Genomic DNA, 24360 nt, shown 5'->3' on the forward strand with positions numbered 1-24360 from the left:
GCCGAAAAAATAAATCATGTCTTTGCAAAAATAGACGTTATCATATATCATTTTCTGTTTTTTATAACATGAGAGCATGAATCCATGAGTGAGAAAAGGTAACAAGAGCTTAGGGCTGATAAAATAGGCACGGAAATCTGAGATTGAAAAATGGACATACAACTCTTATTCAGGTCAGGAACATGACATTAGCTACTTTAAGCCCCCCTTTTTTTTCTGAATGCAAGTCTCCCAATAAAATGCAGCATAGATCTACACAATGCTAACAGCTATCTGTAGTAACCGTACTGCATGTTTCAGTGATAACGGGGTGTCAGCTCATAGTCTTTTTCAAAGAGCTTCTTTTAATGTCACTTTTAATTTTTGGCCAGGACTCTTTGATGGGATTTAAAAGAGAAGAGTAAGGTAGCCTGAATAATGGTTTGTATCAGACCATTACGTTAACAACAGTGAGATGGCATATTATACAGTTATCCATAACATTGAAAGCCCCTTTTATCTCGTTTTTATCCTGTGCGTCCATATCTAACAGATTCTACATTTAACAATCTGATAAGCAGTAGTGCCCTTGTTTAAAAAGTTTTTTTTTCTTGGGCTCTCAAGTGTTCCACTTTCTTTCTTTAGCTGATACTTCTTCTCAAATGTAACTGATCTAAAATTTTACAAAGTTTACCCAGCCGCAATGTTTATATAGTATACCCGATGTCTACCTTTTGTGCTCCCCTCGTAAAGAAGTTATATCAAACGTTTTGCCATTACGGCCTTTTTTTTATTAGATTAAATCCAGAAATAGTAATGCAAAATGAAAAGTGTTTTAGTAGTAGCCACTTAATTGTTTTGGTCATTGAGGATTGAAAATCTCAGGTTGTGATAAATTTAGTCATCACAAATCTCGTAAAGACGTTCTCTCTTTTTGACATGCGTTGTACACACGAGATATTTATGTATGACCACGAATATCGAAAAAAGACGGGGAGTATCCGAATTTTGCACCTCTTTCATCAAGGACAAAGATACATTGGTGTTACATGAATTGGTAAATATTTATCCACCTTAAAAAAAAACGATTGGTTTTGCATGTGTAAATATGTTTTATTTAAGATGTTTAGAGAAAGGATTCTATTAGTGAAGTATAAATAGTAAACAACAAAAAGAAAAGAGAGGCAAGAGGGAATATAGGGGGGAGTTTTAAAGAGAGAGAGAGAGAGAGAGAGAGAAATTAGGATTTGATACAAGTTCCAGGAATAGGTTCAGACACAGTGGCAGGAGCAGCGGGGGCAACACGATTATGAGCCATATGAGCCTTGACTAAATGACCAGCAGCCAATGCAGCACAAAGTGATAATTCACCAGCCATGACTGACGCACAAATGATTCTTGCTAATCTTTGAGCGTTCTTTCCAGGCTCGGTAGGATGAGGTCCACGCACACCAAGCATATCCAACATGGACTGTTGAGGAGGCAGAATTGTGCCGCCACCAATGGTGCCGACCTCGATACTAGGCATGCTACACGAGATATGTAAATCCTGTCCATCATTAATCGCCTTCATCAAGGTGATACAGTTTGAGCTTTCCACGTTTTGTGCAGGATCTTGTCCCGTTGCCAAATACACCGCTGTCAAAATATTGGCCGCATGTGCATTGAATCCACCTACAGAACCAGCCATAGCTGAACCAATCAAATTCTTGGAAATGTTCAATTCCACCAAGGCATCCACGGTTGTCTTGAGCACCTTTTCGACGACAGCACCAGGAATGACGGCTTCTGTCACCACAGATTTACCACGGCCTTCGATCCAGTTAATAGCAGCAGGCTTCTTATCGGTACAATAATTGCCAGAGAGCGAAATAATCTGCATATCAGGGAAATGTTGAGACAAGATCGAAAGTGCCTTTTCGCAACCCTTTGAAATCATGTTCATACCCATAGCATCACCCGTGGTTGTTGAGAATCTAATGAACACGAGTTTACCAGCCATTGCAACCTTCATCTTTCGAAGACGAGCAAAACGAGAAGTCGAGTTAAACGCATTTGTGATAATCTCAAGTCCATCTTCTTCGATAAATCTTTTACAAGCAGCAGCTCCTACAATGGAAGGGAACTCTACACATGGACCACGCGTCATACCATCTGCCGTAATAATCGTAGTAGCACCACCTCCCATATTGATGGCTTTACAACCTCTAGCAGCAGAAGCAATCAAACAACCTTCTGTAGTAGCCATAGGAATATGGATCATATCACCGTCGATATTCATAGGACCGGCTACACCAACGGGAATAGGCATATACCCAATGACATTTTCACAACAAGCACCCATGACCTTATCATAATGATAATTCACATGAGGTAATAAACTGCCTTCTAAACTTTGGGTCATGGAAGCACGAGAGATCAATGCACGTCGAATACTGACGGCTCTTTCTAAATCACCCAATACCTTTTCTAAAGCATATGATGCCATTTTGCCCTTTTGTACAAGTAAAATCACTTCTTCGTCAGATAATAAATCGGGTGTACCGGTTAAACTCACACATTCTTCTAAAGTACGCATAGCGCCCACATGTTGTTGTTGATGTTGATGATGGTGATGACGCTTCTTTTCATGAACAACGACATGCTTTACAGCAGCAGGAGGAGAGACGGCTACAGGAGCGGGAGCAGGGGCAGGAACAGCAACAGGTGCAGTAGTGACGGTAGCAGCAGCAGCAGCAACAGCAGGTGTCATGACAACCTTGGCAGGTTGTTTAGCCACCTTGAATAAATAAGTATTGAGGAACAAGGAAACAAAGAGCGCCAAGGAGATCCACTTGGAAATGACAGGATGTTGAATATAGACAGAGTATGTTTCAAACAAGTAATCCAAGGGGATACGAATACTATCAGGTACAAAGCTCTTGTCAGCAGAGGAAGCAATGTGGAAAGGCAGAGGAGGGAAGACTTCGACCAAGAGTGGGAGATGAGCGACATTGGATGCACGATGTTGTAAAAGAAGCTTTTGAAGCACATTGTTTACGGCAGGTTCAACGATGCTAACCTGAGGACCCGAAGAACCCCCAAAGGTGGTACAGACCTTGAATAATTGCATAGCGACAAAGCCGACAATCATCAATAACTTGACTCGACCGATCATGGGTTCGTCATGTTTGATATTGTCATGGTTGGATGTGGTGGTATCACTGAAGGCCTTAACGACAGTGTTGCGAATATAACCCGTACCTGTTGTTTGTGCGGATGCGGATGATGAGGAAGAGGAAGAGGAGGTGCCTTTAGCAGCGGTGGTACCGTTGATTTCACGGATTCTTAATAACTCAAGCTTCAAGGCTAAAACGGCAATATACCAAGTGAACATGATGATGAAATCATAGGCTAATAAAATGGCACTAAGTAAACAGAATTCACGCAAACCAGATACACCCGATTTAGCGCCTAAAGCAAGGACGGTGATTTCCATGATACAATCTCTGGCAATAGGTAAAGCGACAGAATCGACAGCTCGAACAATTGTCTTTCGGATTTCTTGCTTAGTTAAAGGTGTTTCTTTGCTGTATTCAAAGACTCGCTTTGTGAGTTTGAAATGACGTTCAAATCCAATGGTTACTGCCAAAAACGGAATAGCTTCACTAATAGTAATAATAATTAGGGTTTCTGTATACGTAGAAAAGGAGGGAAAGAAAAAAAAAAAGAAAACTTACGCTAGTACAACAGGATAGACATCAACACCCAATGCGTGCACGGTTAATAAAGCAAGCATGAATGAGAAAAAGCCATTGACCATGACAGCAGTAGCCAAAGTATAACGAGAACCCATGGAACGCATGTTCATATAAAGAGAGACAAATGTTGTCAACATCATAACATAGCCACCCAGAATGACAATAATATCGATATTATCGGCCATCTAAAATAAATAAATAGGTAAGTAACACAATATTGATGGGGTAACAATGAAATACCTCAATTAACTCCTTGATACGGATAATGATGTTTCTGGTAATGATGAAAATCCATGTGAAAGCATCTTCACCTTTGCCATTGTTGGAAAGAGAGAGCAAGTTTCCAGAGTTGAAGGTAGAGACCTTTTGTTCCCATAAATGAGATAATTCTTGTCGGTAGGTGGTGGAAGCGTTGAAGGCAAAAGATAATAAGACGGATGAAGCGGTGGAAGCATTTAAATCCAATTCACCGAATACGACTTGAGATAACTCTGGTACAGATTGAATGGCTTGTCGTAAATCTTGTGTGGATAAAGAGTCCAAGTTGAAAATAGAAGAAATACTTGAAGAGAAGCATTCACCTCTTTCATCCTTGTAACAAAGAGAATTGTAACCTAATGAACCTAAATGATCATCTAATAAACCGTGTTGAATAGAGTTTTGGAACTCCAAGATAGAGGCCAAAGTGGATCTGTCAATCATATTGTTTTCGCCATCGGTGACGGTAATTTGCTTTAACTGAATCTTGATTGCTTCAGGTGCGAGTTGGTTGTTGAATGTGTAGTCATGACGTGTCAATGGTTCAAAATCAGAGTCTGCAGTGGCATAGACTAAGGTTGGATAAAGACGAGTGACAGTACCTGAGAATATATCCGAAGTACGTGCCAAGTTGAACAGGTAAAAGTAACTGAAGGAGGATAAGATAAGAATACCAGCAATCATCTCGATAGGATTACGAGAAGATAATTTGGCTGCCCTATGAATTCCTTTACCAAATGTAGTCGATATCGATCGAAAAGCACTGGTGCCAGAATGCTTGGGTAACATTGAAGCCATCTTTCTTTTTTTTTCAGCTATAAAAATTAAAGAGAAGAAGAGAGAGAGAGAGAAAGTTATTTAAAAAGAAAAATTGTCCTCTTCTTTTTTTGGGAGGTCGAAAGCGGGGTATGGATGGAGAAACAAAACTGTGCCAAGGGGGAGGTCACAAAAAAACCGAGCGGAGCAATTAACAGATCTTTTTTTTTTATATCATTATATATGGCTGTAATTTTACACGTTTTTTCCCTTTGTGATCTATTGTGGTCTGTGTGTGCGAATCCTCCTAACAACTTCTACCTCCATAATAACCACCCCTTATCCCTATGACAAACATGTTTCTTTTGTTTATAATGAAAACAAATGAAACTTGTATTTAAAGTCCCGTCACTTTTTTTTTTTTAATGACAACATCGCATTACACAAAAAAGCTTTGCTCATCAAATTATTTAGTGTGTAAGCTAAACAGTGAGAGAGTGAGAAAGAGGTGACACAGTTGAAGTGGCTCGGCCTAAGCTTTTGTTTTTTTTTATTTTTTTCTTTTTTTTTTTTTTATTTCTCTCTCTCTCTCTCACTTATTTCCTACACATAAAAAAATGTCTCGCGCTCCTGTCACTGTACCTTGTAAATACAAGACCGGTAGAGTCCTTGGTAACGGTACCTATGCAACTGTCAAAGGTAAGGAGTAACTAATATAGAAACTATATGCAAGAGTTTAACCCTTTATTATTATTTAGAGGCTATGCATGTAAAGTCGTTTGCTTTATATTTATTTTATTTGGGTTAACCTTTTTTTTTTTTTTTCATTCTTAGATTGAAACTGGAAAATATTATGCCTGTAAAATCATTAATAAAAAGTTGATGGAAGGTCGCGAACACATGATTCGTAATGAAATTAATATTTTGAAACGTATTTCACAAGGAAACAAGAATATCTTGAGTCTAGTCGACTACTTTGAGACATTAAACAACTGTATGTCAAACTGCAAATCTCTTTACTAAGCTATTCTAACACACTTCTTATTATTCTTAGTGTATCTTGTGACAGACTTGGCATCAGGTGGTGAATTATTCGATCGTATTTGTGAAAAGGGTAGCTATTTCGAAAAGGATGCTGCTCATATCATTAAAACCATCATGAGTGCTGTCGCTTATCTTCATGAAAATGGCATTGTCCATCGTGGTAAGTTCTTTCTTCATTCTGTTTGTATCTCTTGTCTTAACCCGCTTATTTATTTATAGATTTAAAGGTACATATTCATCTATTGTTAACAAACCGTATGTAATATTCATGCTCTTTTTTTTCTTCATTAGCCTGAAAACTTGTTATTCCGTGAACGCGAAGAAGATTCTGATTTATTGATTGCTGATTTTGGTTTATCACGTATCATTGATACCGACAAGTTCCACACCTTGAAAACAACATGTGGTACCCCCGGCTATATGGTAATAAAAATAAAATAAAAATTCTACATGAATATACACTCACACATCGTTTTATGATTAGGCTCCCGAGATCTTTAGAAAGTCGGGTCACGGAAAACCTGTGTAAGTCGTATTCTTTTAGTATAATCCTTGGCTCTAACTTGAAAAATAGTGATATTTGGGCTATCGGTGTCATCACCTACTTCTTGTTGTCTGGCTACACCCCATTTGAAGGTTCCAACAATATTGAGGAAATGAATGCCATTATGAATGCTGATTATAACTTTGATGATCCCTGTTGGGAGAACATGAGCCAAGCCTGTAAGTGTGAAAGTGGGGAGTGTGTGTTAAGAGTTGGTTGGTCAGGGACTAACGCTGTTTTTTTAACTTGTGAATAATAGCCAAGGACTTTATTAACCGTTGTTTGACGATTGATGTGAATGAGCGTATTACTGCACACCAAGCCCTTGAGCATGAATGGTTAACCACTATTCCCGAAACCCAATCCTCTGAAGAAGGAGGTGATTTATTACCCAATTTGCGTACCAACTTCAACGCACGTCGTACATTCAAGAAGGCCATCAACTTGGTTACCCTTTCCAACCACTTCGGACACAGTCTTTCCAAGAACAGCTCTACCAATACCACCACTTCAGAAGATCAAATCAAGCCTGTCAATGAAGGCATCGATCAAGTTTTGCAAAACGATGCATAAACCATACACTTTTCTTTTCCCTTTTTTGCAATAACCGCAACCCTGCGGGGTTACTGTCGAAATAATAAAATATTTTTTTTTTCCTGTTTTTATTATTTTCTTCTTCCCTACACTACTGTTAAAATGTTGCGTTCATTTAATGTACTTTCAAAACAAGCTTCACATTCAAATATGAAGCATGCACACTTTTTAAAGACACAAATGTCTATCGCCAGAATCAGTTCATATCCTTCCTTACAACAACGACACCACCAACACCACCAACAACAACCACAGGACCGTGTCACCAAATACAAAGTCATTGACCCAAAACCCAAAGTGTCCACATTACCTTCGCTTTATAAAGAACTCATCAAGTCTAAACTAGCTGGTCTAGTTGCATTGACCACCATGGCAGGCTATGCTATTGCCCCTGGCGAAAGTAGCGTCCTGACACTTATTGCTACCACAGTTGGTACAGGTCTCTGTATCGGTTCTGCCAACGCCATTAATCAATGGATCGAAACGCCTTACGATGCACAAATGTTGCGTACTCGCAACCGAGTGTTAGGAAGAAGAGCTTTATCGCAAGCCCATGCATTCACCTTTGGTTCAGCTACAGGTATTGCTGGAGTGGCTCTTTTAGGTGCCTGTGTCAATCCCATTACTGCTGCTTTGGGGGCAGCCAATATAATCTTATATACCTGTATCTATACACCCATGAAACGTACTTCCATTGCCAACACATGGGCTGGTGCGGTGGTGGGTGCTATTCCTCCCATGATGGGTTACACTGCTGTCACTGGCACATTGGCAGATCCAGGTGCTTGGGTATTGGGTGGCCTGCTTTATGCTTGGCAGTTCCCTCATTTCAATGCTTTGGCATGGAATTTACGCGCCGATTACTCAAAAGCCGGTTATCGTATGATGGCTGTCACTGACCCCAAATTAAATGCGCGTGTCTCATTACGTTATAGTTTAGCCATGTTCCCACTGTGTGCTGCTGTGCCTTATTTGGGTTTGACCTCTTGGTGGTTTGCTGCTGATTCTACCATCATTAATGCCGCTATGGCCTTTGGTGCTTATCGATTTTGGCGAAGCAGGTAAAGATCTCTGTAAAATCTATCTGTATCACTCTCATCTCTCTAACCCCCCAACTCCCACACACTTCCATATAAAGTAATGAAAAGACGGGTAAACAATTATTCTTTGGAAGTGTTATCCATTTACCAGTCTTACTTGCGTTACTCATGGTTCATAAAAAATGGAATTTGCCTGGACATTCGAACCACGTTCGAACTGAAAAGGATGAAGAAATGGACGAACTTATCGAATGGGTGATTGAAGAAAACTAGAAAGAAAAAAAAACATATATATTTTTTTTTCCATAACAAAAAAAAAACCATTATTCCTTGTTTAAATCGTTCATGTTGGTAGCTTCAACAGGGACACTAATCGGACAGTACATTATTGCTTCTTTAGTTATACGCTCAATAAAAAAATAAAAAATAAAATTAGCTTACCCAATAAAGACGAGTTGTTGGATCTTTGTGGTTTCCTCATCCTCTTGATTATCCGCAATAAATAACTAGAGCAAAAAAAAAAAAAAAATGTTAAGATACAACCATACATAGAATGATATATGGGAGACTTTACCATGATATGAGTAATGTTTTGATACTTGACAAATCTCAAATTAACAATGCCATTTTCCTTGAAATTCTCGGGTGTTAATTCAATAGTCTGTGTCTCCTTTACGGAATCAACATCATCAAAGCCTAAAACTTGTCTGTTTGCATAAATCTTGATTGTCTTGGGAGCTTGTGCTAAAAAAATAATGTTGTGTTAATCATCATTTCTTACTTGTTTCTTTCCTTCCTTACCAGGATTGGGCACCTTGAACTTTAATGAATGAAGCTTGACAGCTATTGAAAGATTCCTGTTAGCCCCCTTTTTTTTTTGTCTAAGACAAATAGCATTGCTGTGTGTGCAACTTACGTTGGTTGAAAGGAACACTGATGATCAATTGCTCATCAGTATCACTTTCCAAATATGTATCATCGTCCTTGAAAATGTTCTTGACGTTGTGTTCTTCATTTTGGTTCAAAGCATCCATTTGCTTGGGTGTAATATATTCGGTTAAATCAACATAGCCAGGAACCCCACAGCTCTTCTTGGCGGAAGAAGAGGAACCAGAAGCTCCGGCATCTTCGGAATGCTGCTTGACATATTGTTCAAGTTGTTGAGGATTAGCTCCCTTCATTTCAGCTACTCTGCTTCCATTCTTGTAGAACTGGAAAGTAGGCCTATATTCGATCAGGTTAATTGGGCTTAATCATGTATAAATAATAAATATACACACGTACATAGAGGACACTTTACAGGCGGCTGCTACTTCCTTTAATTGATCCACATCCACCTTTGCAAATACAACTTGACTATATTTGGTAGAAAGTTGGGCATAAAAGGGAGTAATCATCTTGCAAGGTCCACTAGAAAATAAAATATTTAGACTGTCTGTTGCTGTGAGATAAGGGTTTTCCTTCTTTTTTTTTTTTTACCACCAAGTAGCAAAAAAGTCTACTACAATAAGCTTATCCGTGCTTGTTAATAACTTTTGGAATTCACCGGCGTTTTGAATGTGTTGAATAGCAGACATTAGTTTGAGTAAGAAGGGCAAAATTTAGCAGCGCAGCACGGGCACGCGTACGTGTTCACGCCACACTCAGTCGTCCCAACAAAAAAATAAATTAAAATCCCGCAATTAGAACACTAACTACACAAAAAAATAAGAATGAAAATGTACCCTTATATCTGTTTAATATCTCTACTTGGAGGCTAAAGTAGACAGCTCTTATCATAAAAAACGGTTTTTTCTTTCAGTATTAAATGTTGTGTACAAGATTAAACGTCTGGATAAATTAGAAGGGTAGCATTATCGATAATATCTATACAGTGATCTTATTGAAGAAAAAGGAAAATGCATAATCAATTTTTAATCATCCAGAAAAATAGCAATAATAAGATGCCGCATTCAAAACAAGTAAACACTATTGGCTAAAAAACAGTTTATTTTATCTGTAAAATATGATTTTGGATGCCTCATAAACCGAAATTGTGGTCAAATGTTATTTTACTCTTCTCAATTTCACTATGATTAAAAAATTTATTATCAAGAAGAAAAGAGAGTTTTTATCTAAAATAAATACAAAAGAAGATGACAATCGTTTCAAAGGTAGAGCTTCACAAGTAAACGACTAACATAGACTCAACGTATATATATATTACAGAAATGATCTGTATAGATTGCCATGAAGAAGGGTATGTGAACAAAAATCATTTCAAGTGCTTGTTCTACAGAGAAGCTTCTGCAAATGATGGTAATTTTGTGATAATATTTACTGTTTGTAGTGCTATATTTTAACATGTTTAAAGTGGGCTCCTCCTCTACCAAAGTCATAGCCACATCAAGATACATAAGACAGATTGTGATTAGAGCTATGATTGTCAACAATTACTACCGTCTTCAAAATATTGACTGTATTCCAAATTCTATATTCCAACAAAACTACTGGTACTCGTTATGTCAATTAGTAGGCTCGCGCAAGGCCACAAGCAGTGTACATTTTAATGAGCAACTTTTGACTGTTTGGAACAAAATTCGTTCCTTATATCCATTTGCAATATACAAAGAATCACTTCCAAAAGGGCGCAAGAGATTTATTAACGGCGGCTTGTGTAGAAATTGCAACTTCAAATACGAATCATGTTGCTGAAAAATTTCGAGAGTAGAGTCATTCAGTATTTATAGTACTGTTTACAGAAGGAGCTTTTATTATCGTATGTTATAATAATAGACATCCTCCAGCAAGATCGTTTGAATATGCACCCGCAATATCACTTCGATTACCAACACCAGAAATAAAGGCTGATCTCTCCCCAAAACCCACTATTGAAATGGATAAAAATAGTTCTATCCTAGTTGAATTCTACGAAACATTTCCCATTGGACAGGTATTTAACAGTTTGGCATCACTTCTTTCCACTGCATTATAGTACTTCCAAAGGAGCGTGCGTTTTGTCGAACGACACTCAGATCAATAAATCGACAAGACAAAAAGAACAATTGTTAAATTTTTATTTTTCAGTTTGACAATGCGTTGGTACAACAAAAGACAGATTCTTTCTATATCAAGGAAGACAGCGAGCTGCTGAAGCTATGGTGAGCATTTTGGTACACAGTAATTCAAAGTATAACAAACGTGAAGCTGCAGGTGAATTGATCGCCGAATATAAAGCATCCAAAGTATGCAGTCAATGTTATTTTGATGACCTGAAGGTGATTAAAACCCCCCGGATTCAAGAATAGTGGAGTTCTTTGCTGTCAAAAAGAGTGAAAAGGTGTGGCAAAGGGATGTGAATGCTACCAGAAATAGGATAATTATCTCAAAGGCGATTTGGTCAGACGAAGGAAGACCAGAGGCTTTTAAATCCAAAAAAAAAACTAAACAATAAGCCTAATATTTTCCCATTATCGTATCGCCGTATCAAACACGGTTTCCTTTTAATTAAGGATTAAGATCATTACAGGTAAAAAAAAGCAATGTTTGTCCGAAAATTCATTTTCTTACATTTTGTCCAAAAAAGTAAACTAGCATGAAAATTAAAGTTTTTCAACTGGTATCTACACAAAAAAAAATCTTGACTTAGTCGGTGTTTAAAGTAAAATGGCTGCTCGCCAATAGTGATGAGCCAACAGCTGGGGGTTTGCAATAAATGCTTTAATTTTGTTTTTGTTTTCTTTATCAAAAATAATATAATGCCTTCACCCTTAGAGACTTGGTTCTCTGAAATCCCACCTATAACACGTATATATGTATCTGCAGCATGTGTTACAAGTATAGCTGTGGTAATATATAAAAATAGAGTAAAATCTTGATACCAGAGTGCTCATCTAATTGCCCCTTTTCTTTTCCATGTAAAAAGCAACTTGGGTTTGTGCATCCTTTACAGTTGTGGCTCAATTATGAAAGCATCGTTCATGATTTCCAGGTAAATGGAAGGAACATAGTTTTATAGAAAGAGAGAGGTCGAGAACAGTGCAACTTATACATGTCATAGTGGTGGAGGTTAATTACCAACTTTTTCTATTTCGGACCCTTATCCATCGATTTTTGCTTTCATGTATTTTTTTTGTAAGTGTGTGTGTACAATGATAAAAAAAAGTAGGAGAGAAATGAGCTAAAAGAGATAAATGTATATAGAGCGCGATATAGCCGAATGATGGAAGAAGGATTTTTCAGAAATAAACCCGCAGATTATGTATGGCTTATGGTATTCTCGGCCAGTGTCTTAATTATTTTATCCATCATCGTGCCATTTGCATATTTACCATTTATGGGATCTGCACTCTCATTTACTATGGTTTATATCTGGGCTCGACGAAACCCATATGTCAGATTGAACTTCTTGGGTCTGCTTGTTTTCACCGCACCTTATCTTCCTTGGGTGCTCTTGATATTCTCCTTATGTTTAGGTGGGCAGGTACCCGTAGGTGACATCTTGGGAGTTTTGGTAGGTCATATCTATTACTTTTTTGAGGATGTATGGCCAAGGGAACCCATGAGCAACGGTAAGAAGTATTTAGCCACACCTCGGTTCATGTAAGTTATTTTAGGATTCATGTTTGGGCAATCTTGTATTCATTTCTTTTTGTATGTCTGTTAGTCGATGGTTAGTCGAAGGTAATCGCCCTAGAGACGACTCTATTGAGATTCCAAATACTACAGTCACAGAACCCGAGAATATTGTGCTAGAAGATACACAACATGCCGAAGAAACACAACACACAGAAGAAACACATCCTAACGAGGAAACACATTCTAACGAGGGAACACATCCTAACGAGGGAACACATCCTAACGAGGAAACACATCCCAACGAGGAAACACATCCTACAGAGGAATCATACCCTAACGAGAAAAAGCACCGTATCGAAGAAACATATCGGTCAGAAAAGATAAATCACACGGATGATATGGATTTATCCGATGAGAAGAATTCCAGCTGGGTGAATGTACAGGCAGACACTACTGTGGATCCTATTTTGACAGCGCGTCTAGTGAATACTGTAACTAATCCCACAGAAGAAAGTACATCCATGGCAGGGAAAACACAGCCAGAGGAAAAGACGCATGTAGCAGAGACACTTACATCCAATATATCACCACCCCCATATACAGCATCACATAATACCAATGATATTGAAGATAAAAAGAATGTGTAAAAAACAAAGACAAAAAATATATATCAGATAGTAATAATAATAAAAAAAACATGACATAATCTTGATTTTCGTGATAGCTGTAGGCTTTAAGCCGTTCCCAAGCAAATATTTTTTTTTTCTCGTTTTGGGGAACAAAAACATTTCGCTCAAAATGTTAAAAACATCGAACGTATTGATAGTTTTCAAAATGTTGAAGGCAATTTGATCCAGCACCAAGGTCAAGAAAAGAGGTATGCTTAATCTTGTTATGATGTATGTCTATTTTTACGAATATGCCTAATTAATAAAATATTAAGTTTTTTTCGTTGATAAAAACCGGTCTGCGGCAGCACAAGGCTTTTTCAAACCAAACCAAACGTTTCGGTAAAAGTCTTGGCCTTCGCTGCGCTTCTGTAAATTTTTGACCTTCACAATGGTTCGGTATCTATGCTGCGCTTTGAAAAAGGCTCGTTTTTACTATGCCACCCAGGACTAAACAAACCGAAGTATGTATTTAAACCAATTCTAGATAACCAATGAGCAGCAATGTAAATTTATTAACATTTTTCTTTGTTATCGTGTTTCTTTCCTCGTAACGTAACGTCTTAACGGTCAATGTGTAACAGTTAACTTTGTGCATAACTACATCCACGCATGTAAAAAAAAAAAGCTATGTCCTTGTTTCTTACTCAGTGAGCTGACTTTATGTCAAAAGTTGTATTAAAGAAATTCGACAATACACTCATGCGAGTACAAAATGCCGCCTATGTAACACAAACTGCCAGCTCGCGGTGGGGTTACATGAAATGATACAATAAAATACGCACAAAAAGAGGGGATGGGGGTTATAGCTTTGATAACAATGCATCTCTCTCTCTCTTTCAAGAATCAAGCTAATTGATTGATCGGCTTTCCACCATATATGGTAATAGTACTATCTGTTATATCTATACTTCATAATAAGTCTCACATTCAAAAATCCTTAAAAGCATGTATCTTTTGGAATTACATAATTGATTTCGATACCGGCTTTAAAAGACACAACTTTAAATGAGAACCGAATGTTAATCAGTAGTTATTGACCCTACAGAACAGTAGCTTAATGATCAAACTAACACTAATGAAACAGTAGTAAAAATTGTCATTTAGTCAACCAAATTATTTGTGAAAAGATTTTATAAATAGTCTTCAGACACTGGCTCACCAAGGCCTAGGATGAAAATTATAACTTCAACCCTTTAATGAATCACAGCACTACTGATACGAACAACGAATCTCTAGCATTGCTGAGGACTTTATTGCCGTTTAAGATTTCAAAGTGTTTTTATCTTTTAACATGGCCACATATTGACTGATGAGTGGCATTTCCTTGTGGATCAAAAAGAAAATACGATACCCTAAATCGTGATACGTTCGGTTAAATTGATTATGGACGTCTTTATTCAACTTTAATCTTTGCCCTTAAGAAATCATGTACGAGAAGTTTAGGGATAACATAGTAACGTCAGGAACAGAAGAAAAAAAAATAACCTTGTACACGACGTCACGTAAATATATCAGTGTTCAGTGTCAATATACTTATATTCCCCAAAAGGGGGAAGGGGGGCAGAGGAGGAGACTTAAATAAGGTACGTTGTACCAAATAATTTCATTATAAAATACTGAAAGAAAAAAAAAAATTAGCTACCTTCATCATCATGACTAACAATAAGCATGTGCAGTACATTCTGCTGGCAGAATTTGACATTGATAAGGGAGCTTCCTTAAAATACCAATATCCTAATGAGACAGGCACCGATGAGCAGTAAGCAAACAAAACAAAACAAAAAAATACATGGCGTGTATACTTTTATAGAAATTTAAATATTATTACAGTATACTATCAGAGCTCATGTTGCCTGATGGAGCTCATTTGCGTGCTGAAGATTGGACGATTTTCTGTTTGAATCAATTGACACCCGATCCAGATCAAGATATTGTTAAACAGGTTCAGTCCGAGGAAAAGCCCTTGCTTTATGTGCTAAACTTGGTACGCACTAAACATGATGCCACTGCCAGAAGGTACAATAGAGAATAAATTAGCTTTGTTTTTTCGGTGATAAAAAATTAAAGTATATATGTATTTTTTTGTATAGAGGTGCACGAGTGAAGGCCATGGCGATATGTACTCGACATCAATATCTTCATATTTACAAGGTAAAAATTATCTTTAATTTGTTTAAAACCAATTGTCCACTAACTATAAAAGAAACAATGTTATAGCCAGTACTTTTACTAGCGATGGAAAAGTATTTCGAGAATCCATGTATGGAAATTTTGGAATCCTTGTACGAAGCTGTGAATTCAATGGATTTATCACGTATGCCAAAATTTACATGGCATGAACGACAGATTTTGAGAGCGTCTGATAATAAAACGATGTTTGAAGAAATGTTTATTGACGATTCAGGTGACAATCCATCCATTGAAGAGGACATTAATATCATGGAAGACACAGAGTTTAGTAGATTAAGAAGAGGCACCTATATCGACCTGGCATCAGGACATGTTCGTGGCAAAATACCCACACTGACAAAAGATCGCCATTTTTTTGAGACTAAAATCGAATACGAAGGTATCAAATTACCCATCAAAATTCCATTGACCGTGAATTCTGAGGAAGTAGGCGATGTAAGTTTCTATGTTCCTTAAAAGAATATTGCGTGTGTATATAGATGTGTTTGTGTTTCTTATCATTTTTTCTTATATGATCTTTTTTTATTATTATTATTTATTTCTATACTAGTTTTCGGTTATCAAGCTGATTAATACTTTTACTCCAAATATGAACAGTCCAGGCTCGTTAAACCCTCACCATCCTCACCTAGACAGTAGCGGTCTTTATACACACCCAATCATGTTACTCTTGAACGCATTACTTACCCAAAAGAGAATTGTCTTTCTTGGCTACGGACATCCTTCTGGAGAGGTGGCCAATTATGTCTTGGCTGCCTGTGCTCTTGGAAGTGGGTGCGGTACAGTTTTAAAAGGATTTACAGAACGCGCATTTCCTTATACCAATCTCACCAGTGTGGATGATTTATTAAAATGGTAAAAAAATTTCGAAATAAGGGCCTCTTTAATTAGTCAAATTTCCACTTACATGATTTTTTTGTTTCACAGCCCGGGATTTATTGCAGGTGTTACAAATCCTACTTATGAGGAACATACAAGCTGGTGGGATGTATTATGTAATATCGATACAGGAAAAATTACTGTGAGCAAAGACATTGAATCTAGTTATGTGATTAATTCAAGAAAGCCATCCATATCTACCGAGGATGTTGCCACAGCTGCAGCTTTTACAACCCTTTCCTTGGGTCGAAGTGCTAGTATGTCATCACATCAATACAAACAACAGCAGCAGCATGGACAACCACCTCAACAACCTATGGAAGAAAAGCGAGACAGTGATGTAGAATTTATGACGGAAGTTCTGTCAGCAATTCAAGCGCACTATGGTGAAACCTCAATTCGAGCAAAGTTCCAAGATTATGTGTTTCGATTTGTTCGATTGGCAGCAATATATGAAGAGCAAGTGTACCATACGACAAAGATTGGATGGAATTCACCTGAAAATATACTGGGATATGGACCTGTGTTCCAAGATGAGACAGCCAAGAAGAGAGAATTAAACGCGAATGCTCAACGTATTGAAGGTTGGAGACAGACAATATCTTATAAATATTATCAAATGGTACACAGTTAGAAAAAGTGGAGGGAAAAGATGTATGCATGCTAAAAAAAAACTTTTTTTTTTTTTGACTTAGGATATCGTTCATTGGATCCAAAATTCATGCATCAAAAATCTCGATGTTTACCGCCAAATAAGCAAATTAAAGCGATTGAAACATATACCTGATCGTGAAGTATCATCAATTTACGAAGCCTTTTTAAACAATATTATTACACATCGACAAATGATTGAGGTAAGCAAAGTGATATACAATGGTCTTCTTTTTAGGTAACACAAAATTATTTTTACGCATAGTTCTTGTCATTTTTACCACAACATCAAGGTGGTTTATCACCACTTGGAGCAGGTTTATTTCATTCCAATCCGGTTATTCGAAAGCAAGCAGTGGAGTTGTTTCGTCGTCTTGAACGTAGTCCAATCGGTATTAAGTTTGTACAAGATTTATCAAGGTTCCAACGCATTGCTTATGAACGACAAGCAGCACCTCCAACTACCACTGAATAAAAAAAAAATATCTATAACCCCCCAAATTATCTCTACTTTTAATAATAAATAATGAATATTTCTTTTAACAAACGCAACGTCATTGGAGAAAGGAGAAAAGCTGGGTTTTGTTTTTTTTTACTTGAAAAAAAAAAATAGGCTTTAGCTTTGTTCCTAGTTCTTTTTTCTGTAAATAAATTATGGCAGGACTGGAGTCGATACCTGAAAAGCTCATTGTAGCTTTTGTCGTTATTTTAATCTCGTTTTTACAACTCACAACAAATTTCTATGTGCTGGGACCAGCATTAGGTGGATGGACAACTTTATTTGCCCAAAAGCTTTTAGCTCCCATGAACATTCTCTTGATTTCACTCTATGTTAATTATTACCTTGCTTGCACAACCGATCCTGGCACCATACCCGAAGGATGGGTAAAACCAAAAGAAAGAGCCCCCACAAGCAAGCCATAACAGATAACTCATTGCTGATAACAAATAGGAACCACCTTCATCCGTCCTGGATCCCGATGAATCTGTGCCTATTCAAGTAGGCATCACCGGGCCTCGATTCTGTAAGCAATGCAACTGCTATAAACCACCACGATCGCATCATTGTAAGCAATGCCGTAAATGCATATTACGCATGGACCACCATTGTCCTTGGCTTGGTAATTGTATTGGTTTCGGTAACTATAGTTATTTCGTTCGATTTGTCTTTTCCGTCATGACTTGTTGTTCCTATGGTGGTTATCTTTTATTATGGAGATTACAGCGGATTCTCGATATGCGAAAAAGTGTTTGGGTAAAGATAAAAAAAAAAGGAGAGAGAGATATAGGGAATGAAAACTTATGCCTTAATTTAGTATGCATCCCAAGTTTCAACTGCAGAATTGATGGTGATTGCAATCGATCTTACCTTAATTGTGATTGTCCTTATTCTTGTAGGTGTATTAGCTGTGTACCATACATATTGCCTATTAAAGGGACAAACAACAATTGAAGGATGGGAAAGAACAAAGACGACACGATTAGTCAATCGACGTAAAATAGATCCAGTAATGTACTTTTTTATGCAAAAAAGAATGGGCATCCATATTTTTATTAACAGGATTTTTTGGGGGATAATTTAGGTGGAATTTCCTTTTGATGTGGGATTCTATCACAATATATGTTCAGTGTTAGGCTATAATCCATTACTCTGGTGCTTCCCATTCCCTTCACCAGGCGATGGATTAAAGTATCGGGTAAAGCCAAATACTGATCCCTTACTGCCGTACAGCTGGCCGCCACGGGATCCCAAGGATTTGGGACCCTCTATTATAGAACGGGTAGAACAGGAACATAAATGGGATGGCCCAAAATTAGTACGCCGTGATTCTGAAGGTTACCTTGTGAAAGAGATTACGATGGAAGATAGAATGAAGATGCTCTATGCAGAAAACTTAGAAGAAGAGCAAACTGTAATGGAGTTGAATCCAGAAGAATACTATTACGACTCCAATACCAGTGATATAACTGATTACGAATTGAGTGACCGTGATGAATGGCAGGATGAAGACTAGATTTAATTAAATAAACCCCTTGATGTCAAAAAAACAAGAGGTTATTAATAGATTATTATTATTTTTTGTATACATGCACGTAATTGTTTGTTTTTGTTTGCATATATTAGTGATACGTTCTCGATGGGATCATCCTGTAATTGTTGAAAAAATAGCACATTTCAGATTGATTAAATGTAATAGATTAATCTATTTGATTATCTCTCTTGTCATACAATGAAATCGAGTTTTTTCTTTATTATTATTTTGTATCGTATTTTCTCCTTTTGCATACATGTGAAGGAAAGAGGGAGGGAGGGTTTGTTACGGAGCTAGATCTAAAATGGAAAAAAATCATCTGTGTAATAAGACAAAAGTATGGGTCACACACAATTTTTAAGGTTTTTTTTTTCTAAAATTCTAGACAGAAATTTTTAAATAGATTCCTATTATTTTATGTCTGTAGTATAAACAACTTTCGTTTTTGCAGTGATCCATAAGCAGTAAAAAACATAGATAACTACAAGTGCTTTAAAAAGTATTTGTTGTAAAAAGAAAATAAATCTCACTTGTTTAATCATGAAACAAATATGAAGCAATGCAATTGAGAAAAAAACCGGATAGATCGCTAGTTTTGTTTATCTCTTTTCTTGGAAAAAGCCGGTATGTCGCTCATCAAAGAAAGCATGTGACAACTATTGGTACTTATAGCTACTTTGTGAGACCCAAATAATAACCGTAACTTCTGACAGATTACATTGTGCCTGATAATCAAAACTTAACTTAGATGAGGTCGAACTTACATCCGTCTGGATAAATTTATCCGCTGTTTTTCATTGGTATCGCGTTATGTTTGTAGACAACTAGGTGTGTAACGAGTCACCCGTTACAGGTGCTAAAGAGCCCCGTTTATCAAGAGCATGCTCGATGATATGTTCGATGAGAGAGAAAGCCAAAAGAAACAAGAAACCACGTATCGTGGGCCAAACTGAAGTAACTAATTGTAAAAAAAAAAAAGTCGTGTTACAGTTCTGAAGCTCAAAAAACCACGGCTCAGTACAGAACGGTTATTTTTTCTTTGAAGGTTTGAATCACAAGGCGTTAAAGAGAGTAAAATTATTGAATTACGCTAAAAATAATCATCGCTTAAATGCATAATAAGTACCCAAAATTAGCAAAATAGTCAATTGTAAGACATTTCTATAATACAAACACGTACTTTGAATCTTGTAAAATTGCAAAAGACTTTTCGTCAATGGGTTATGAGAAGAAAAAGCTTAAAAACTACACCCGCCGCATGGATAATAGTGAACGAGCATTGACAGGCGACTTGCACGGTGTTTGAAAGGTTGATATCGGTCTCTGAATCAAATTTAATGGTTACACTGTGGTGTATCACATACCAGTTCAACCATAACATCAAGGTCTCAACTATCATATCTCTGTCTAGATATCGGATCAAGGTCTCTAGCCAGTCACTATGCTATGTCTCAGCTACATTATACGGAGTATTCATAACTAAAGACTACAAATGATGTAAATACCAGAGCAACTTACGTGTTAAATAAAGGATAATCTCATATTTGATTGAAATTATCGTTTTACAGTCTGCGGTTATAGGTTAACTAGTGCACCGGAGAACACGTCAAATTTTTTTTTTCTACTTTTATAACTTTATTCTAGATTTTTACCAAACTAAATGTCTTTATGTTAGGTTACGTCTCTGCCCAGCATGTCCTGATTCCCATTGTAAAAGAAACATCTTAGCAATCCTCAATGACTAACATAAGATAAGTCCTTATTTTACGTTGCATTTGAAAACGCAATAGCAAAGTACACATTTACCCTGTCCTACGCCGGAGAAATGTGTGGCTGCAATTTGCTCGAATACAAGGAATAACAAAAGGAGGGCTTATTCTAACTTTTCACAATTTTTTTTTTTGTAGAGAAATACTTTGTTTGGATGCTTTGCATATACTACAATAATGGTATACACATACACATTTTCGGAATATTTTATAAGCATACATATAGCCCAAAAGCTGTTTCAACCTGTTTTATAAGCAATTTGAATTATTATGAAATAAAGTAAGCATTATAGACTATTATTTTCTTTCACATGATCAAAGTCTCATTTTTTCTGTGGTGGAAATCATGCGTTAAGAAGGTGCTAATAAAATGTGTTATTAAATTATTTTTGTGATTTTATGTGCATTTTCTGGCAAATGTGCTTACACATTTGTTAGGAGAAGCTCGTGATACTAACGAGTATTTTTTTTTTCGTTTCATACACAAAAGGAAGAGTATATTTTCGGTCAGAGTTAAAAATGAAGACTTTTGGGTTGCTATGGGTTTAAATTTTTTTGATGGTATCATAATTTATTGGGTCAACTGTTTGTACTTGCAGAGGTGATTAAGCTCTGGAACTCAACAATTAATATATAAAAGGAACAATTAAAAAAGAAAAAAGAAAAAAAAAGGACAATAAAAAAGGGGGGAAAAGGGATGAAGATGAGCAAAATGCTAAATTAAATCGAGTCTCGTGTACGCTTGAGTGTATATATGTGTGTGTGTGTGTGTATGTGTGTACGTGTAGTTATTTATAAATTAATGGAGATTATTTTGAATAAGGGAAAAAGTGAAGGGCACCTAGTGGAACATCATCATCATCATCGTCGTCCAATTGAGGAATTAAAGGTAAGACTCGTACAATGTTTCCGGTGGTATTACTATATACAATGGTTGAAGACGCAAATGATCTTCTTTGGGTTTTTAATGATGCAGTGTTTGTGTTTCTTTTTGATTTTCGGGGTAAATAAATCGATCCAGGCTTATCTGGATTAAATGGCAGTCTTTTGGAAGGTGGTAAATATTGACTTGTACTACTAAGATCTTTATAAACAATCATTTCCAGGTCATCCCAAAATTTTCTGACATGTAAAATATCACCCAAACGAACAAGTTTCCTTGTGAATTGATTGTTGGCTGGTCGTAATTTTTGACATGTGGCTCGGTAAAGAAGAGCTTTTTGTGAGCTTGCAAGAAATTCCTCATAATGTGGCTTTAAAGAGGGTGGTTCATAGTAATTTGTTCTAGATCGAATGTCTGTTTCTCGGCCAATACTAGTGGATGTATTCCTTCTTTTTCGAGGAATTTTGCTTGAAGGCGATATCCATATCTTGGCCCAGTTTGTGAATTGTGATAAAAAGGTTGTTGCCATGGGATGACTTTTGTAGGAAACCATGTCCTGTTTAGTCGCCATCATCATCATTGTTTAGAGAAAGAATAAAGAAGGGAAAAGATAAAAATAAATTTCATTTTTTTTTTTTTTTTTTTAACCTTTTTATTTTGTTGTCTGAATATAAAAAAAAAAAAGTTATTTCGGGATACACGTTTCTTTTTGCCACACAATGCTTTTCATTGGTAAAAAACAAGGACACATGTCCCTATTCGAGAAAAAAAGATATTTTTATAAGTAAACTCAAAAGGAGAGAGTGTACATGGGCCCTGTTGCGATTGCTCATTAGGAACACATTTGAAATAACTTGTTCGTCGCTAGATTATTAATCATTTTTTTTAAAAAAAAAAAAGGTGTGCGTATCAATGCATATCGTAACCCCGGTTATCCCTGTCTCTCTCTTTTTTTTTTTTTCTGACTTTTTTTCGCCGCCATATCCGATAATGAACCTATTTACACTGTTGCTACCTGGTATCCTTTTTTAATGATTTGTCAGGATTTCATTTGAGCAAAATATCTTTGGAGACAACTGGGTTTGAAAAGGTCGTGTATAATTCAGTCTCTCATGTGGCGTGAGGCTCAATTTATCTTTATGGGCCTTCTAGAATTATTATTGGACAGATTCTTTTTGTGTGTGTGTTACCGATAGATGAAGTCTGATAAGTTTTGACATTCCAAGTTAAAACACTGAATCAAGTACCTCTTTCAATGATAGATATAACCTTGGTGGTAATCCTTGGCCATAAGAATTAGTTTAGCAAGCATCTCCTTCTTGTTAATGGACTGTTCTTTACATAGTATCTGTCCAGTATTTTTAAATTAACGACTCGGCAAGCTGGCCAAATTGAATGCTCCATGTCTACTGGGTAGGATAAAACATCGATTCACAGAAAAACCCTATGCTGTTAATTGTTATCGATAAGTTTTGGTATATAAAACATTTGCTCTTTAGAAATCAATGGCCAAGCATTTCATTTATAAAAAACTGTTTTTTTCGAAGGCGTTTTAAAAAAGTTGTATAAAACCAATTAAAGATTGGATGGATTCGGACAAATTAGGTCCCCCTTTTTTTTCTGTATACCTCTAACGACGAGTCCAAAAGAACCCACAGGAAACATTGCCTATCGATGAGGAACCATGACAATTTAGTTCGGGTCAGTTATTAAATGTTAATTATCGTGAATTATCTAAGGAGTGTCTAAAAGAAAAAGAATGAAAAGACTCTCATACTTTATTTCATTGTGTTAAACATGAATAAATATTCTAAAAGATAAAAGCTTGTTTAATAATTGAAACTCCAAGGATTGTTGAAGAGTAAGAAAACAATTTTTCAACACCATCGGCAATAAAGCAGGTCTTAAATGACTACTTTGCTGATGATAAGTTTTTACGGTTGCACCCATGCTCTGATGTCAGCCATATTACAGTAGTATCGGTATTGAAGAAGTAGATGAATAATCCAAAGTAAAATGATATCTAAGTTAAAACTCCATTTTGATGAGATTTATTAAGAATGATTTCCTTTCTTGAGTTTATGAAACAGTCTTCTATTTCTTATAGATTGCATAGTCATCATTATTACTGATGTTCAAGTCGCTCTTGTGTTTTACTTTTTGTTAATTAAGAAATAACAGGGCAGAAAACACAGCAAGAATACGAAATATAAAACGTAATTTTTAAGTTTTATATATACGATCTTTTTTTTTCCCGGGTTTATAAAAGCCTGTTACAGAAATTTGGATTATGGCTTCGGCTTTGTCACAATAATCCAAAACATGTCGGATTATAGTAATCCTAGAAACCAATGTACTGGTTATAAGATAAGCTATAGTGGTAAGAATGAAAATATATGGGCCAGAGCGTTTTGATGCTGAATAATGAACCTGCCGAAGTAAAAGTAGCAATGTAGCAGACCAATACTTGGAAACTTCAGCATCTGAATAGACTCTCTTCATACGCATAATAAACTCTGGGTAGCTGCTGTACTCTTCCAGAAATTGGTTGAGGCAACAAGTAAATTGGACCTCGATCTTCTCCCACACCATGCTTTCAATTGCAAGTGATGTTCTCGTGAACAGTTGTACTGTTACGGCCGTTATTGACTTTGACCATCGGTCATATAGGCCCTGTCAATGAATGTGATATTAATTTAAAGATTATTATCGAACAAAATAAGCATGACAGTTTGCGCACAATTGTTCCAAGCACAAAATCATAGATTGACC

At 36.6% G+C, this 24360-nt stretch overlaps 10 protein-coding genes across 10 annotated transcripts; 6 read left to right on the forward strand and 4 right to left on the reverse strand.

Annotated features, from left to right (window-relative positions):
- Window positions 1-1075: 1075 nt before the first annotated feature.
- Window positions 1076-4946, reverse strand: EV154DRAFT_603911 (3-hydroxy-3-methylglutaryl coenzyme A reductase). Its single transcript, XM_051607375.1, has 3 exons — window positions 3960-4946; window positions 3699-3904; window positions 1076-3626 (listed from the first exon to the last, which is right to left on the reverse strand). The coding sequence occupies exons 1-3, from the start codon at window positions 4773-4775 to the stop codon at window positions 1220-1222; spliced, it is 3429 nt and encodes a 1142-aa protein (XP_051455987.1). The 5' UTR covers window positions 4776-4946; the 3' UTR covers window positions 1076-1219.
- A 335-nt stretch (window positions 4947-5281) lies between these two features.
- EV154DRAFT_467033 (kinase-like domain-containing protein) lies at window positions 5282-6986 on the forward strand. Its single transcript, XM_051597755.1, has 9 exons — window positions 5282-5432; window positions 5492-5502; window positions 5568-5727; window positions 5788-5937; window positions 5997-6004; window positions 6069-6200; window positions 6262-6302; window positions 6352-6500; window positions 6581-6986. The coding sequence occupies exons 1-9, from the start codon at window positions 5351-5353 to the stop codon at window positions 6892-6894; spliced, it is 1047 nt and encodes a 348-aa protein (XP_051455988.1). The 5' UTR covers window positions 5282-5350; the 3' UTR covers window positions 6895-6986.
- Window positions 6987-7284: 298 nt separating this feature from the next.
- Window positions 7285-8228, forward strand: EV154DRAFT_423598 (protoheme IX farnesyltransferase; the record flags this gene model as incomplete). Its single annotated transcript, XM_051596142.1, has 2 exons — window positions 7285-7976; window positions 8054-8228. The coding sequence occupies 2 exons, from the start codon at window positions 7285-7287 to the stop codon at window positions 8226-8228; spliced, it is 867 nt and encodes a 288-aa protein (XP_051455989.1).
- A 50-nt stretch (window positions 8229-8278) lies between these two features.
- EV154DRAFT_565266 (PITH domain-containing protein) lies at window positions 8279-9532 on the reverse strand (the record flags this gene model as incomplete). The annotated part of the gene is made up of 7 exons (XM_051605890.1): window positions 8279-8324; window positions 8397-8461; window positions 8530-8699; window positions 8757-8798; window positions 8872-9179; window positions 9240-9365; window positions 9435-9532. 7 exons carry the CDS (start codon window positions 9530-9532, stop codon window positions 8279-8281), a joined length of 855 nt encoding a protein of 284 aa, XP_051455990.1.
- A 633-nt stretch (window positions 9533-10165) lies between these two features.
- EV154DRAFT_483015 (uncharacterized protein) lies at window positions 10166-10929 on the forward strand (the record flags this gene model as incomplete). Its single annotated transcript, XM_051598547.1, has 4 exons — window positions 10166-10253; window positions 10285-10493; window positions 10567-10661; window positions 10731-10929. 4 exons carry the CDS (start codon window positions 10166-10168, stop codon window positions 10927-10929), a joined length of 591 nt encoding a protein of 196 aa, XP_051455991.1.
- A 763-nt stretch (window positions 10930-11692) lies between these two features.
- Window positions 11693-12540, forward strand: EV154DRAFT_423633 (Derlin; the record flags this gene model as incomplete). The annotated part of the gene is made up of 4 exons (XM_051596144.1): window positions 11693-11782; window positions 11860-11925; window positions 11995-12068; window positions 12138-12540. 4 exons carry the CDS (start codon window positions 11693-11695, stop codon window positions 12538-12540), a joined length of 633 nt encoding a protein of 210 aa, XP_051455992.1.
- A 2295-nt stretch (window positions 12541-14835) lies between these two features.
- Window positions 14836-17145, forward strand: EV154DRAFT_423651 (docking domain of Afi1 for Arf3 in vesicle trafficking-domain-containing protein; the record flags this gene model as incomplete). The annotated part of the gene is made up of 7 exons (XM_051596145.1): window positions 14836-14942; window positions 15014-15199; window positions 15274-15334; window positions 15401-15808; window positions 15924-16228; window positions 16301-16874; window positions 16948-17145. 7 exons carry the CDS (start codon window positions 14836-14838, stop codon window positions 17143-17145), a joined length of 1839 nt encoding a protein of 612 aa, XP_051455993.1.
- Window positions 17146-17397: 252 nt separating this feature from the next.
- Window positions 17398-19195, forward strand: EV154DRAFT_514207 (palmitoyltransferase PFA4). Its single transcript, XM_051602098.1, has 4 exons — window positions 17398-17788; window positions 17856-18158; window positions 18220-18411; window positions 18487-19195. The coding sequence occupies exons 1-4, from the start codon at window positions 17558-17560 to the stop codon at window positions 18916-18918; spliced, it is 1158 nt and encodes a 385-aa protein (XP_051455994.1). The 5' UTR covers window positions 17398-17557; the 3' UTR covers window positions 18919-19195.
- Window positions 19196-21344: 2149 nt separating this feature from the next.
- Window positions 21345-22198, reverse strand: EV154DRAFT_514212 (uncharacterized protein). The gene has a single exon (XM_051602099.1). The coding sequence runs from the start codon at window positions 22166-22168 to the stop codon at window positions 21515-21517; it is 654 nt and encodes a 217-aa protein (XP_051455995.1). The 5' UTR covers window positions 22169-22198; the 3' UTR covers window positions 21345-21514.
- Window positions 22199-23811: 1613 nt separating this feature from the next.
- Window positions 23812-24180, reverse strand: EV154DRAFT_483021 (uncharacterized protein; the record flags this gene model as incomplete). The annotated part of the gene is made up of 1 exon (XM_051598548.1): window positions 23812-24180. The coding sequence occupies one exon, from the start codon at window positions 24178-24180 to the stop codon at window positions 23812-23814; it is 369 nt and encodes a 122-aa protein (XP_051455996.1).
- Between the last annotated feature and the right edge of the window lie 180 nt (window positions 24181-24360).

Source organism: Mucor mucedo, assembly GCF_025094135.1.
Source record: "Mucor mucedo strain NRRL 3635 chromosome Unknown EV154scaffold_68, whole genome shotgun sequence".
NCBI lineage: Eukaryota > Fungi > Mucoromycota > Mucoromycetes > Mucorales > Mucoraceae > Mucor > Mucor mucedo.